The following is a 16,704-nucleotide window of genomic DNA, read 5'->3' as shown; positions in this document are numbered from 1 at the left end:
TATTTTTCTCTTAAGATATTCCAGCCTCGATCTCGACTTGTCTCGTGATAGGTTTAGGCTCCTACTTATTATCGATCAATTTTTTGGCTGGTTCCAGACCTGTTAAGTTTGCACATCTGGTTTAACTCCAAACGTTTTAGGTTTTTGGTAGTTCGGTTTTGTCCGAACTATCTAAGCTCGCGTATTTGGTTATATCCAAACACTTCATATGTTTTTGATAACTCAGTTATCTAGGCTCGCGTACTTGGTTATCTCCAAATACTTTTTATCTTTTTGATAAGTCGGTTATGTCTGAACTATCTAAGCTCGCGTACTTGGTTATCTCCAAATACTTCATGTATATATATATTTTTTATTTTTTAATATGATGGTATATATACCAATGATGCCCCCTTAATATCCTATGAGTGTGACCATAGGTTATTAAGTTAAGAGAGATTGCAAAAATAAAAAGAAATTACATATGGAACAAAATAGACCTTTTATTTGATGAAATTCAAAAACAAACAAACAAACTAGTATAGATAGAAAGCCATGGTTACAGGCAACACTTCCTACACTATTGATAGTAAGGTCTAAGGTGTTCGCCATTCCATGCTCGCGGTATTGGGCTCCCATCCAATCTCGCAAGTTTGTACACACTAGGTCGGATGACTGACTCTATCTGGTATGGTCCTTCCCAGTTCGGCCCGAGCACTCCAGCTGCTGGATCTCGGGTTGCCAAGAATACGCGTCTTAATACCAGATCTCCCATTCCGAACTTTCGATCTCGAACCCTCTTATTGAAATATCGTGTAGTTCGTTGCTGGTAAGCAGCGTTTCTCAGCTGAGCCTCTTCTCTTTTTTCATCAATCAAGTCTAGAGTTTCTTCGAGCTGAGTGTGATTGGAACTTTGATCGTAAACCTGAGTTCGAATCGTTGGGATTTCGACCTCGATGGGCAACATTGCCTCGCAGCCGTATGCTAGAGAGAACGGGGTATGCCCTGTTGAGGTCCGAGCTGTGGTTCTATACCCCCAAAGGACTTGAGGTAATTCCTCAGGCCATCGTCCCTTGGCTTCTTCCAACTTTTTCTTCAGAGAACTCTTGAGAGTTTTGTTAACGGCCTCGACCTGACCATTCACCTGAGGGTGAGCCACAGATGAAAAACTCTTTATTATGCCATTCTTTTTGCAAAAGCTGGCGAACAAGTCGCAATCGAACTGAGCTCCGTTATCGGATACGATTTTTCTCAGTCATCCGTATCGGCATACGATGTTCTTTACCACGAAATCAAGGATCTTTTTCGAAGTTATGGTTGCCAATGGTTCAGCCTCCGTCCATTTCGTGAAGTAATCAACGGCGACTACAGCATACTTCACTCCGCCTTTTCCAGTTGGGAGAGAGCCTATGAGGTCGATGCCCCATACTGCGAAAGGCCATGGGGATGTCAACATGGTTAGTTCGGATGGTGGAGTTCGGGGTATCATGGCGAATCTCTGGCATTTGTCGCATTTCTTCACATACTCAAAAGAGTCTGTTTTAATGGTTGGCCAGAAATATCCTTGGCGTATGATCTTCTTGGATAGGCTATGCCCCCCGGTGTGGTCTCTGCAGAACCCTTCATGAATTTCTTCAATGATCTTCTTTACTTCGGGAGGGGTTACACATCTAAGCAGCGGCATGGAATATCCTCTTCTGTATATCTTTCCGTCCAAAATGGTGTAACGAGGAAGCTGATACATCAACTTTCGAGCCTGATTTCGATCTTTTGGAAGAATTCCATTTTCGAGATAGTCAACTATTGGACTCATCCAAGTCGGTTCTGTTTCAATCATACACACATCTTCCTCGTCTGGCTCATTAATGCTGGGTGCTGATAGGTGTTCTACGGGTACAACATTCAGCTCTTCATTTTCGGCGGAAGTGGCGAGTCGAGCTAAGGCATCTGCATTTGAGTTTTGTTCTCGGGGAACCTGTTCAATTGCATAAAATTCGAAATACTCCAATGCGGATTTTGCCTTCTCCAGATAAGCTGCCATTCTTGTGCCACGAGCCTGGTACTCTCCCAAGATTTGATTAACCACGAGTTGGGAGTCGCTGTAGCAATGTATAGCTTTGGCTTTGAGCTCTTTTGCTATTCGTAGTCCCGCGAGTAGAGCCTCGTACTCAGCTTCATTATTAGATGCCTTAAAGCCAAATCTTAAAGCAGAGTGAAATTTTCTCCCTGCAGGAGTGATCAGGATAACTCCTGCCCCCACTCCATTTTCATTTGACGAGCCGTTGACGTAAAGTTTCCATAGCTCGTGGGCCGTGGTTATTACCTCGTCGTCGGCTATCCCAGTACATTCCACTATAAAGTCCGCCAATGCCTGTGCCTTAATGGTCGTTCTTGGATGGTACGTGATCTCGAACTGTCCGAGCTCAATAGCCCATTTAAGGAGTCGACCTGACGCCTCTGGTTTAGACAGGACCTGCCTAAGTGGTTGATCTGTCAGTACATGGATGGGATGTGCCTGAAAATAGGGGCGGAGCTTACGAGACGAATGAATTAGACTGAGGGAGAGTTTCTCCATCAATGGATACCTTGACTCTGCCCCCAGTAATCTCTTACTGATGTAATAGACGGGTTTCTGCACCCTCTCTTCCTCTCGAATGAGCACCGCGCTTATCGCGTGTTCTGTGGTCGAGAGGTATAGGTACAATACTTCTCCCGTTTCGGGTTTTGACAGGATGGGTGGTTCAGCGAGGTGTCTTTTGAGCTCCTGAAAGGCCAGCTCGCACTCCTCTGTCCATTCAAACTTCTTACTTCCTCTCAATAAGTTGAAGAATGGAAGGCCACGATCCGTTGACTTCGAGATGAATCTGCTCAGGGCGGCCATCCTGCCAGTCAAGCTTTGGACATCTTTATGCTTCCGAGGTGAAGGCATATCAATCAGGGCCTTTATTTTGTCGGGATTAGCCTCGATTCCACGAGAGTTGACAATGAAACCCAGAAATTTTCCCGAAGATACCCCAAAAGTGCACTTCTGAGGATTTAGCTTCATGTTGTATTTTCTGAGCACGCCAAAGCACTCTTCGAGGTCATCAACATGGTTCTTGTTAAGTTGAGACTTTACAAGCATGTCATCAACATAAACTTCCATGTTGTTCCCTTTTTGCTCTGAAAACATCATGTTTACGAGTCGCTGATATGTAGCTCCAGCGTTCTTGAGCCCAAACGGCATAACATTATAACAGTATAGCCCTTTATCTGTGATGAAGCTCGTATGTTCTTGGTCGAGGGCATGCATGGGAATCTGGTTGTATCCAGAATATGCATCCATGAATGACATCAAGCCATGTCCCGCCGCGGCATCCACGAGCTGATCAATTCTTGGCAGCGGAAAACAGTCTTTTGGACAAGCTTTGTTGAGATCCGAGTAGTCAATACAGGTTCTCCATGTCCCATTGGGCTTTGGGACCAACACTGGATTGGCTACCCAGTCAGGGTAAAAGTCATCCCTAATGAAATGGTTTGCTTTTAACCTGTCAACTTCCTCCTTTAATGCTTTCTTTCTGTCATCGTCCAGCTGTCTTCGCTTTTGTTGCTTCGGGGGAAAGCTTTTGTCTATGTTTAATGCGTGGCTCGCAACATTCAGGCTTATCCCCACCATGTCTGAGTGGGACCATGCGAAGACATCCTGGTTTTTCTTCAGAAAGCAAATTAATTGCTATTTTGCCTCGTCTCGGAGGTGTTTTCCGACCTTCACCTTCTTCGAGGGATCAGCTTCCTCGAGCTGAATTTCTTCGAGCTCCTCTAAAGGTTCGAGGTCAACTTTCTCCTCAATCCTCGGGTCGATCTCTTCGTCAATTTCTAAGACTGTTCCATCTTTATTTTGTATGATAGCGAGTGTTTGAGCGCTCGTTTGTTTCTTTCCCCTCAAAGAAATGCTATAACATTCCCTTCCTGCCAATTGATCTCCTTTTAATGTCCCGACCCCGCTTGGAGTTGGGAACTTAAGGGCCAGATGCCTCACAGATGAAACTGCCCCCAGCCCGACCAGGGCGGGTCTCCCGAGCAATACATTGTAGGCAGATGGTAACTCTACTACCACGAACTCCATTATCTTGGTCACCGAGACCGGATAGCACTACAAGAAAATGGGGTCTTTACCTACTAATTGTAAGTGTAGGTAAAACTAGCCTAATGGTGGGTAATATGGTTTACCTACCAATATTGAATTGGTAGAGATTGGTAGGTAAAAGTTAGTGGGGAAAGAGTTTTTACCTACACTTATTAACACTGGTAGGTAAAAGAATCAGTGGACCCCACTAAGTTATAAATCAATTGATGAGTCATCAGATGACGTGTATTGATGACATGGCATCCTACGTGTATGCTGACATGGTTTTTGTAGTTTTACGTGTCTGATGATGTGGCATCATATGTGGCATCCTACGTTGCATCTTACGTGGCATCCTATGTGGCATTCTGCGTGGCATCATATGTGGCATCCTACGTGGTATCATTTTATTAGCCCACATGGCATTATTTTATTGGTTTGTTACACAATTTATATTTTGTTCAAATTTAATGGTTATGTATAGGTAAAAGATACTAACAGTTATTTGTAAATGTTCTATATTAGAAATAAACTAGAAAAAAACCATTCAATAATAAAATATTTAATGCTAAAATTCTTTATAATGTTCAATACTAAAATAAGTCATAAAGTTATCATTTTAAGGTTACCCCTACCAAAATGAAATAAACACAACAACTGATTGGGTATCATAGTCAAAGAAAGATAGAAATTTCAACAAAGAGGTCATCTACAGCCTGATATGCTAGCAATGCTTAGTAGACTAAATGCACGGCTCTGGAACTGCTCAGATAGGATCTCCTTCCCGCCTACTTTTGGAGGAGGATCAGCAATAGTTGGTATCACAAGAATTCCTTCGTCCTAAACAGATGTCAAGTACCAAAGTTAGCATAATTCTAATATGTACAAAAATATAGACAAATTAAGAAAGTACTGACGAAAACAGAACCACGTGCTAAATAAAAAATCTCAATCCACTCTTGACAATCCCACATCAACTTTTAACAAAAAAAAACTGGTATACAGACATCATAAACTATTAGACTCTGACTATTAACACTACAGAAACAATAGTAACGAGTCATTCTTAAAGAATGGGAAAAATAATTCCTCCTTGAATAATCAAGGACTTCAAAGTATACGCAAGTAATTTTCATATACACTATCATTAGATTATATAGATGGTTCAATTCAAAGATGATAAAAGAAAATACTAAAGAAAACTGACTGCGTTCATACAGGTTTCTGCCATACTATGGACCCGTCTTATTAAAAGCGAATGTAACCAAACAGAAAGATCTCATAGTAAATATGACCAGGCCAGAGCAATTAAGAATAAGCATTGGAAGCATTAGCAGTTGCCCTGTTAATTCATGTAAAAGGTGGCAAGCCCTGTTCTGACATGATCATATGGAAAGACACAATGTGGCAGAAACCACCAAACTGGAAGCAATATACTAAGGTTATTCGGTGACCTTTATATATGAATAAAAGTATCTCATGAATTATAAGTTCAATAAGTACAATGTAGCAAAAAGACAAATGTTTCTTTGCTACAAGTCGAATGAAAATAAATAAATTTCAAAATTCTTCAATAAAGAACTATTACCTTCAATAAAGCGTTGAGAGCTAAACGCATCTCGCTCCTAATTGCTTTACAATTTTCAACATCAATACCAGTTGTATCAGGCGTTTCCTGAAAAATCGATGAGATAGCAGGATCCAAAACAGGCTTCGCCAAGTTGATCCACTCCTCGTGATTATTTCTAAACTCGTGTCTGTATAAGGGTGTGCAAAGCAAAATTTGATTGATCATTGTTCAAATAAGATCAAACTTAAAAAACAAATAACAAGAAATAAATATTTATTATGATTTCATTTCATAAAACAGTATAAACATCAAGCTTGAAATTGAATATAATATAAAGACAAAAGCAAAATGTATACCTTCCATTCATTAAACAACAATGTTAAAAAATAATCAATAGTAGGATTGCCAAGTGGATATAAACAGAAAAAATGGAATAAAGTAACAACAGGGGCAAGTAGTCAACATTAACAAAGCAGACCAAAGAACCAAATATTGGCAAGCAACTGTGTTCTAGAATAAAAATTAAACCGTTTATGTTTTAGCCATATTGCCTTAGCTGTTCTCCTTCAATTGTAAGATCCATTATTAATAAAATAGTTTTCCTTTCTTCTCCCTATAATACAAAAACAAAAAATAAAAACTAAACCATGTTTTATTAAGACTAATTAAGAGAAACTTTAAGAAAGAGAAAGCAGGGTCTGCCAAGAGGACAACTAAGAAATAAGATTGCTAAACAAGATTGCCATCAGTCAAAAGCACGTAAAACATTTGTCAAGAAAAGAAGAGAACTTGCGCATGAAGCTGTTATCGGGTGACCCAATTTCACATGCTGCAGACATGAAATTCAGAAAGCACTCAAGAGCAAAAAGGCAGGTTTAATATGGTTCCACCATCTTTCACAAAGGCTTTTCACTTCACGTACATTCCCTACCTATCTACGTAGCTTCTAAATTGGACTCCAAGTTTTTATTTACCTTTATATAGGAATAGGACCCAAACCAAGATATAAGAATTGTAGATCACTCATTTGATTATTCTCCAGCAATCTCATTTTACTAAGATCTGAGGTTGTTTTATTTCTCTGCCTTTGATCTAATACTCTTTTTCCATTCCTCTATTCCTCGAACAACCTGAAGCTATTACCCTTACCTCTGCCCTCTTTAAACCTAAGACCATCCTTCCTTGTTCTACAAAGTTGCATATAAAATTATCCATTATATCACCATCAATTTAAACTCTTCTATCTATCAATCAGATTCCTTTATTCCTCTGAAACCCAGAAGCTTTCTAGTTCTTAATATTTTCTGAGCTTTTCTCATCCCATTCATCTTTTTCTACACTCATTTAGGAGCCTTATTACTAAACACAACCAGTTTCTCACAAGCCATACTCTTTCACTCATTCCAAGACATTCAAAATATTCTTACTAGTTACTTAGAATATGCTTGTTAGACAATCCAACAAATAAAAGTTACTAAAAAAATCCAAGAATGTCTACTATTGTTACATTGTATTAAAAACGCATTAACTAACACTAAATAAATAATAAACACTAAATTTCTAAAATTTTGTGTCAATTTAAATTAGTACCATTACCATATATACATTTCTGTCGTTTTATATTACAAGTCTTCTTTATTTTACTTTATTTTCTGTTTACAATTATGTTTAATATATTCTTGCATATAAATTTTTAAATCAAGCTTAAAGATAAATCTCTATCTAATTTCTTAGCATTACTAATTTCAGCACTTTTATTTGTCTGCATTTACGTGTCAAGTCCTACTTTTCAGTTCCAATTACAAGATGCGGTCGAGAACATAGCCTAACAAAAGCCAGGTTGTTCAAAAAGACTCGTAAGTTTGTAGCAGACTCGAATTATTGCCATCCAGCCCCTAGTAGTCTAACCCATTCGAACCACAAGCTTTGCCTTAGGTAAAGCAAATTGGAGGCCTAAATGAAAATCAGTAACAACATAATGAACCGTGAAATTAGAAGAGATTTAATTAAACCAACCATTGTGTTGTTCCCGACCACAACAAAGTCGGATAATAAGTTTCCTTCCTTTTTCCTCTTTAAAGAAAGAACCTCACCTTTGAAAAATCTGCATGACAGTTGCAAGGGACCCAAGTGATGAAGTTTTTGATTGCCCATTTATTTGCTTGCTTTGGAAAACTTTCAAGCTTGGTACTTTCGAACTTAAATAGTCTCCAAGATTTTCATGCTTTAATATTTGTCCTGGAGCAGATTAAAAAGAAACATTAGGAAAATATCCACAATGGAGTAAGCTCAATTTTTGTCTTATTTGCAAGGGAAGTACAAGTAACAATTGTAAAAAATACGGAGTTATAGGCCTTTGTGATTGTACAGAGAAAATCTTTTAAGTTAACACTTCCAGATAAAATATATTTTTAGAAAGGTGTTGAAAATAAAAATGAAAATCATAATATTAACGGAATCAATGTGAATGGAAATAAAATAATATTAGTAGTAAAAATAGTAACAACAATGAAAGTGCTGATTATGGTACTATGATAATGGTGAAAATATGGCACCCAAAAGAAATCAATGTCATAATGATGCTAATACACAAAGAAAAAGAACCTACTTCCAAAAATCTTCTCCGTGGATTTAATAACAACTTGAACAATCCTTTCAGCGGGAATCTTTCCTAGTTGAAAGCAATCATCAGCTATAATTACTTGTCTAGGATTGCGTGGAGGCGCATAAGGAAGTTGCAACAACACATGCCCAACACGTCGAAGAATAGTATGATCCATGGCAAACCATCCTGCAGAGAAGATTTTACATGGTGAACATAATCGATGACTGATAGCATATTTAAAGACTAAAATCAATGAAAAATTAATATAACAGAGTAAACATTTTTAATCAACATAAAGAAAGAGCACAAAAAAAAAGGCAGTTATTGCTATGATAATGATCTCAAGAGTATCAGAGAGCAGAAACTAGGACATGCAACACATCCCAGGGTTCAAATTGATGCACTTGCAGTATTATAAGCCATTGGATAATCTTTTTTTATGGAAACATTGTGTATGTATTTGAAAAAACAAATCATGTATAATACATACCAACAGTATCAAGTCTCGATGAGACAGGTACAATTCGCATCTGAGAAACAGCTCCATGGGAGGGTCGGAATCCTAAAACACCACAAAATCCAGCAGGTACTCTGACATCCCCAATAGTATCAATACCTGGACCATCATATTAGTATTAGTAAGAAATACAATTTTTTAGACACTAGCTATATACAATTAATACAAGAATAATCAACTTATATTAATTGAGGACTTTAGTCAAAAAACCCAGAGAGCAACTTTAATAATTCCAATATTGTTATTATATATATACAAATTCGAAACTTAACAAAATTTACCAAGCTGAGGCAGACCACTGGGATAAATTAATTAGCTGCAGTAAGATTATGTAAAAGAATAAGGATAAAAAAAACTCACCCAAAGAAAAATCAACAAGTTTAGCAGCTACAGCAACAGAAGCTCCACTAGAAGATCCACCTGGTACTCTTTCAGGCACAGCGGGATTTGTGGGGACACCATAATGCTTATTCTCCCCACTTATACTGCCAATATAAGAAAGCATTGTTCAGCTTTTGGCTTGAATATGAGAATTAGTAAATAAATATATAAATGTAAAGAGCACAAACTAGATTATACATGATCTCTTTGAACCAAAAATCATATTTCTTTCCTCAATTGTGCACAAACAGGTATGTTAATAGTTTAAATCAATGCTGGAACAACAGTAAGAAATGTTGCATTCAGTCAATAAGAGGGCAAAAAAAAAAAGTTTCAAATGCTTCCTCATATTAAGCATAAAATACATACCCATAGGCTAATTCATCTACCACAGTTTTACCAATGCAAGTGGCTCCTCCTTCAACAAGAGTAGAAACCACAGGGCATGTTCCAGAAGCTGCTTCATGCGTCCTCGCCCAGTCTGGATGACCAAACCCAGTCACTTGTCCATCGATGTCAAATCTATCAATTGTAAATGAAGAAATCTTCACTCAGAAGCATAACAAATATTCCCACACAAAAACATAACCTTTATATATTTAACTCAATATACACTCACAAACATTTGCAAAAACAATTGAGCAGAAGATAATGCACAGCTAACAAGAACTATCCTTTTAAATATCCCCAATAAAAATTTTAAATACCAAGAAAGTTAAAACCATGTCATATCATTAAATTTAATCTTTCTCGGAATCCCATTCAACTTTCTCACACTGTAATAATTTTTCTCTATCATTCTCAGCATTAATACATTTAAGATTTTATTATCTGGGTTCTAACACAATTCAGTTTACTCCAGTTTTTCCTGAATGTAAAGTAAATCATCTCTCTTTCCACTTCTACATAATCCATTATCATCATCATTATCAAACATCTCTTACATATTTTGACCAAAAAACCTAAAAGAAATTGAAGTTGCTATTATGAACTACTGCTTTTCCAAAACATAGCATAATGTGAATGTCCATATACAAAGAAACAAAACAAACCACACAAGAACTATTCTTCAGCAAACAGAAAACAGATAGCAGAACATATTACTTCAAATATATAATTTTTCACAGCCCAGTGGAGTGAGTGAGTGTATTAAGCTTCAAGAAATCAAATACAGAAAAGTTATTTCTAAATATACTAAAAAAAACAAATTAGGACATTTTAGTTACCGTGTCAATGACAAGGGGGAAAGCATCATAACAAAATATAACCAACAAAGAATTATAAGAATTTGCTTCAAATTTGCTGAGTAAAAGGATAAACATACAAGTGTATAACTAAATATAATAAAGCATAGATACTTTGAGATTTGGACTAAAGTTTACTTTATAATGTTGCTAGTATAGTGCAACTAAGTTCTATTTCATACTAAGAAAGTTATAGAAAACAAATCCGGTCATGAGACCTTACCCCAGGAGAATACTAACTCACCTAGTATCAGTTAATGTCCAAATGCAAACACAGAGAACTATTATATAATAAGATCCCCATAACGAAATTATAAAAAACATTTTGTAACCTGAGAAAATAGTGTAAATTGGTCTACAAAAAGTCAAAACATTTTCTTCTCATCACGTCGATCCCCATCCCCACCATTGAGCTCGCATCTGAGACGAGGAAGACCACGAGCCAAGACCCACGCCTCTCCCCCGTCACCGTCGTAGCCTTGCCGTAAATTGATCGGACTAATAGCATAGGATCCTCTCTTTGTGAGAGAAAACAAAGTGAGAAAGAGAACCATTTAAGATAAAACATTACAAACCCATAGGCCAAAATAAAATTAGAAAACATGTATTACTACCTAACTAATCACAGATCGTCAAACAAGAGGCTCGGGTAGTTGGAATCTCACCGGAAAATGCAAGAGGCGGACGGCTTTAGACCGTTGGTTGACAGCCCTGGGCAGCGCGTATGGTGGTGAGCTCGCGGGGGTCGACGTTTCGAGGGCCGGCGGTTCGATTGGCCTGGCGCATGTACGGCTCCGGGGATGGGACGATGGCCGTTCGGGCCTGGCAGAGGCAACACAGTGAGAGAGAGAATGAGGCTTCGGGGAAGATAGAGGAAAAGAGGGAGAGAGAAATGATGTTTCAGATTTTTTTTTTTTTTTAATTTTCTTATTTATTTAATTGAATAAAACTAATATCTAATAGGCCAGATGGCAGACACATATTACAACAAATTTAACACATCATCAATATTATAACACATCAGCTTACACATAAGCATTTATAAAAATATAAAATAAAAAGTAAGCAAAAATGGGAGGAAAAATTGAGCGGGAATTGTAAAATTTTTCCCTCAAAAATAAATGTAGGCAAAGTCTCCATATTAGTAGGTAATATTGGTAGGAAATAACATTTCTAAATTAATATACTAATGACAAATAATTACTTACCAATATTCTCTACCAATAAATATTAGTGGGCAAAATATATTTTTACCTACCAATATATATATGTAGGTAAGAAATTGGTAGGTAAATGTCAGCTTATTTACTCCACATAAGGTTCCAAATAAGCATTTATAATAATAAAATAATATAATGAAAATAAAAAACGGGGGGAAAATTGAGCGGGAACGGTTAAAAAATTTCCCTCCATAATATACGTAGGTAAAGATCATTACCTATTGATATTATTGGTAGGTAAAGCTCTGTTCAGAAATATAATATAATGGACTAGCATTTACCTACTAATATTATCTACCAATAAATATTGGTAGGCAAAACATTACTTTCCCTACCAATATATATTGGTAGGTAAAATATTGGTAGGTAAAGATCAGATTTCTTGTAGTGTAGTCTCCCAAGGTCACAGGGAGTTCAATGGATCCCATACAGGCAGTTCCTTCTCCTGAAAAGCCGTACAAAGTAGTTGCACACGCCTTCAGGTCGCGAAGGGAGAGTCCCATTTTCTCGAGGGTCGCTTTATAAAGAATGTTGACCGAGCTCCCATTATCTATGAGAACTCGGCGGACTATTTTGTTGGCAAGCTGAAGAGTAATAACCAATGGATCATGATGAGGGAACTGAACATGGGAAGCGTCCTCCTCAGTGAAGGTTATCGGTTGTGTTTCAATCCTTTGGCTTTTCGGTGCCCTAGGTTCGGGTTCATAAGGAGACCCGTCCCCTGTCTTCAGCTCGTTTACATATCTCTTTTGAGCATTTCTGCCCCCTCCTGCGAGATGAGGCCCTCCCGAGATGGTTATCACGTCCTCTCCATCTATCGGCGGGGGCCTGTCTTCTTCCCGAGGTCGGGAGTTATTATTTTGTGCCGTCGAAGGCGCGGCTACTCTCTGGCTCGTAGTAGTCTGTCCAGTACTCTGGTTTTTGACATACTGCCGGAAGTAACCTCTCGAGATCAACCCTTCGATCTCGTCCTTCAGCTGTCGACATTCATAAGTCGTGTGTCCGGTGTCTCTGTGGAACCGGCAATACTTACTGGAATCCCTCTTGGATTTTTGATTTCTCATTGGGTCCGGACGCCTGAAGGGAACCTGGTTTTCATTAGCCAGGTATATGTTTTCCCGAGACTCGTTGAGCTCGGTGTGTACTTTATACACGGAGAAATACCTCTCTCCTTTCTTTTTCTTTCCTCCCTCAGCCTCGGGGTTATTTCCCTCGCTCTTTTTCCTCTTTGAGGGATTTTCCGAGGTAGGCTGCGGAGCTGCTGGGTCAGCCGAGGTTGAGGCGGAGTTAATGTTTATCGTTGTAGTTTCGGTCTGCGAGGTCGCCTTGAGCGTTGACCTCGCCTCCTCTACATTGACAAACCTCTGCGCTCGTCTGTTAAACTCGGCTATTGACCTCACCGGTTTCCCTTGCATGTCATCCCAAAGGGCACTTCCGGGTAAAACACCAGCTCGGATAGCCATAAGGTGCCCACTGTCATCCACATCTCGAGCTCGGGCGACCTCCAGATTAAATATCGTCAGGTAGCTTTTCAGTGTTTCGCCTGGATGTTGTCGGATGTTGGTCAGAGTGGATGCCTCTGGTCTGACTCCCACCATAGCTCGAAACTGCTTCTTGAAGTCTTTAGACAACTGTTCCCATGAAGTTATTGAGTGTTTCTTGTACTTTTCGAACCAACTTTTGGCAAGTCCTGCAATTGATGTTGGAAACAACATGCATCTGAGCTCGTAACCTACGTTACTGGCTCTCATAATAGTGTTGAATGTACTCAGGTGACTACATGGGTCGGTTTTTCCTTCAAACGCTGGGACGTGAGGAATCCGGAATCCTTGAGGAAATTGGGTGTTGGAAATATGTGGAGCAAACGGCTCGAGCTCCTCATCAGAGTCCTCATATCGACCATTTCCTCGTTCATTCTTTAAAAGCCTAAAGGCTTTTTCGAGCTGATCGATCCTTGCTTGGACTGGGTCAGTAGGAGGTGTTGTCTGGAATTGACTGTCATTGATCATGATTCCAGGCTCGCGTCTCCGTGAGGGATCTCTACGCTTATTCAAGCGATCCCTCAGGTCCGGATTTGTCTGATCTTCCTTCCCCCTAGGGGTGCACACGGGTCGGATTTTCGAGTTTTGGGTTCATCGGGTTCGGGTTTTGCGGGTTTCGGGTTACGAAAAATGGTACCGAAACCGATCCGAAATTTTCGGATTTTTTCGGGTTCGAGTTCAGTCGGGTTCGGGTTCGGGTGTAATTTCGGGTTTGATGGGCCATTTCTGATTTTGGGCCGAAAAGCTTGGATTTTTCAGATACCATGCCCCCTGAACCCCCTGCCTATCCTAACATATATATATATATTATATATACATATATATATATATTAACCGAACCCCCGAACCCCTTGCCTATCCTAACATATATATATATTATATATATACATATATATATTATATATATACATATATATATTATATATATACATATATATATATTATATATATACATATATATATACATATATATATTAAATGTAATTCTGTATTATGTAATGTATAGCTGTGCTTACCGAACCGAGGCGTGTTGCGCCGCTGGTGGTGCCGCCGCGTGAGAGCTGAGGGTGAGGGAGGCTCCGGGCTCGTCTCGAAGGGTTGGGTCGGCGGTAGGCAAGGCAGTGGCACTCGACTCGGCTTCTCTTCTTCTCTGCTCCTTGCTGTTGCTGCCGTGCTGAAGCTTGAACCAAGAGGGAGGCTTAGCTCAGGCCTCAGGCTGCCGTGCTTGATGATGGTGGCTTGAACCGAAGGAGGGACGAGGGAGAGGCTGGGGCTGGGCTGCCGCTTGACTGAAAACGAAGGAGAAGAACAAAAAAAAAGGGGGTCGGGTATAAAGTTTAGGGTTAAATTCTTTCAGATTTTGATTTTATTTATTTTGATTTTATTTTTGATTTTTTAAAAAAATTTAGTCGGATTTCGGGTTACACCCGAACCCGACAGTACATATATTGCAAACCCGAATCCGACCCGATTTTTTCGGGTTCGGGTCGGGTTAAACCCGATTTTGTCGGTTTTTTCGAAAAAACGGGTTCTCCTGGTTCGGGTTTTGCGGGTTTTCGGGTTTTGCGGGTTAAATGTGCACCCCTACTTCCCCCTACTCTGATTTAGATGAATTTGCAGGTCATGACGATTCTTGCGACTTCCAGTATTTTTACGGCCTCGGTCGTGATTACTGACGGACCTGGTCTCTCCGGACTCGTCACTGGTGAAACTCATTAATCGGTCATTTCGTGATGTATTCTTCCCATGTCGCCTCGTCTCCGCAGTGCGAGACCGAGACGTCTGACTTTTCTCAGAGGGTGCGCCTCTCCGTTCCTGGAATGTCTCCCTGTTTCCTTGTCTTTCCCTCGTACGCCCTTGATCCTGATCTCGAACAGGTTGAGCGTTTCTGCGGGGAGGTGAAGGATATCTTATGGGAGACGGAGAGAACCGTATAGGCGACGGTGGCTGTCACCCTTGCCTCGGCCTAGAGGGTCTAGAATTTGCCCGAGATGGGTCAGTCGCGTTCGGTGCACTACTAGGAACCTGAGTCCGAGCCTCGGCAGGAGTTCGGTTATTCTCAGTTCCTCCAGGCACTTCCACAGGTGGATTAGGCGGGACCCGAGCTCGGGTACTCCTCTGGGGCCTAGGAGGAGCAGATGGCTCTGCTGGCGCCGAAGGTTGAGTCGGCCTCCTTGTGGTAGCATCCTTTCGTGGCCGCCCACGGGGCCTCCGGGGAGGAACATGCACGTCCCTTGGAGGAGGGACTTGGTTTTCGCGCGGAGGCGGGGGCTGAGCCACCTGCGCCTTTGCGGCTATCCTAGTCAGCTCCTCATTCCGTTTGTTGGCCTCTGCCAACAGCTGTTTCAACTGCCGGTTTTCCAGTTCTACAATAGGAACGTAACGCTCTGGATTGTAGTACATGTCCTCATCCCTTGGTGGAGGCGGTGGTCCCCGAGAATCAGAAGACCCACTTCTCTCCTCAGCATCCGGGTTCTCCATTGGTTGTTTTCTAGGACGCCTTGGGTAACTTTCATCAGGCGTGTTCTGATTGTTCGTGGAAAGAGGAGGACTCAATGATTATTCGTTCGCCGGAACCAGTAGTTAAAATTTTGGTAGATAGGGATCCCATAAAAACTTCTTTCGAGGAATGGGCCAGACCGGGTCATTTCTCAAGAACAATAGCTAAGGGGCCTGGCTCTCAATGAAAGCACCAAACTGTTGACGCCGTTTTTCGTCAAACAGTGAAAGAAGAGCACAAAAACAATAATAGATAATGGCTAAATACAATAAAACAAATCAAACACACGATTTTTACGTGGTTCAGCAGTTAAATCTGCCTAGTCCACGAGTCTCTGTTATTAAACTCAAGATTATCTCTGAAAATTCTTAAGCATGAATTCTTCAGAGTTTTCTCTCAAGGATGAGAATTTTTCCCCCCTTTACAATGGCGCATGGCTTCTCTATTTATAGAGAAGGATGCAGAATACTATCCCACATATTTTGGGTAGTTACTCTTTTTGTGAATAAAATAAATGGCCTTAAATGCCTATAATCATATATAAAAGGAAACGTCCCTGAAGACCAAGAAACACATAACTGATCAAATAATATCCCACGATTCTAGGGGATTTACATTAATAAATGAGGATTACATCTCATATTTATAATACTTGTAGATATTCAATGTGGTTACTGCGTATCTCTAAGGCTTTAGTCTCCCAGGTTTCCTGTCACCTTTCGAGCTGGAGACATCTTCCGAGGTCACCCAATCTGTTTGAGATCGTATGCGCGTCGAGCTCGGGAACCCTGATCCGAAGTTGTCTCCGAAGATGGATGTGTTCCCAGGGCTATCTTTCGAGATCATGAACTCTTCGAGGTCACCATACTCGAGATCGTCCATATCCTGCAAGCTCGGCATATGATCCTGGAGCTTGCTTCCAACCTTATGAGTCCACTTATTTGCGAATCCAACTTTCGAGGTCATAATTAACATGGCTCGAAATCTGGGTATAACAGAATTTATATGGTATATTTTATTAATGAAATATTTAATTTTAATT

General features: G+C 40.1%; 1 protein-coding gene across 1 annotated transcript; it reads right to left on the bottom strand.

Annotated features, from left to right (window-relative positions):
- Window positions 1-4,653: 4,653 nt before the first annotated feature.
- Window positions 4,654-10,094, bottom strand: LOC133805470 (translocon at the outer membrane of chloroplasts 64-like). The gene is made up of 9 exons (XM_062243657.1): window positions 10,015-10,094; window positions 9,777-9,831; window positions 9,527-9,702; window positions 9,137-9,261; window positions 8,750-8,875; window positions 8,263-8,445; window positions 7,748-7,892; window positions 5,673-5,841; window positions 4,654-4,924 (listed from the first exon to the last, which is right to left on the bottom strand). The coding sequence occupies exons 1-9, from the start codon at window positions 10,092-10,094 to the stop codon at window positions 4,790-4,792; spliced, it is 1,194 nt and encodes a 397-aa protein (XP_062099641.1). The 3' UTR covers window positions 4,654-4,789.
- Between the last annotated feature and the right edge of the window lie 6,610 nt (window positions 10,095-16,704).

This window comes from Humulus lupulus, chromosome X (assembly GCF_963169125.1).
Source record: "Humulus lupulus chromosome X, drHumLupu1.1, whole genome shotgun sequence".
NCBI lineage: Eukaryota > Viridiplantae > Streptophyta > Magnoliopsida > Rosales > Cannabaceae > Humulus > Humulus lupulus.
The sequence above is the reverse complement of the archived record's forward strand: the minus strand, read 5'-3'. Positions and strand labels throughout refer to the sequence as shown.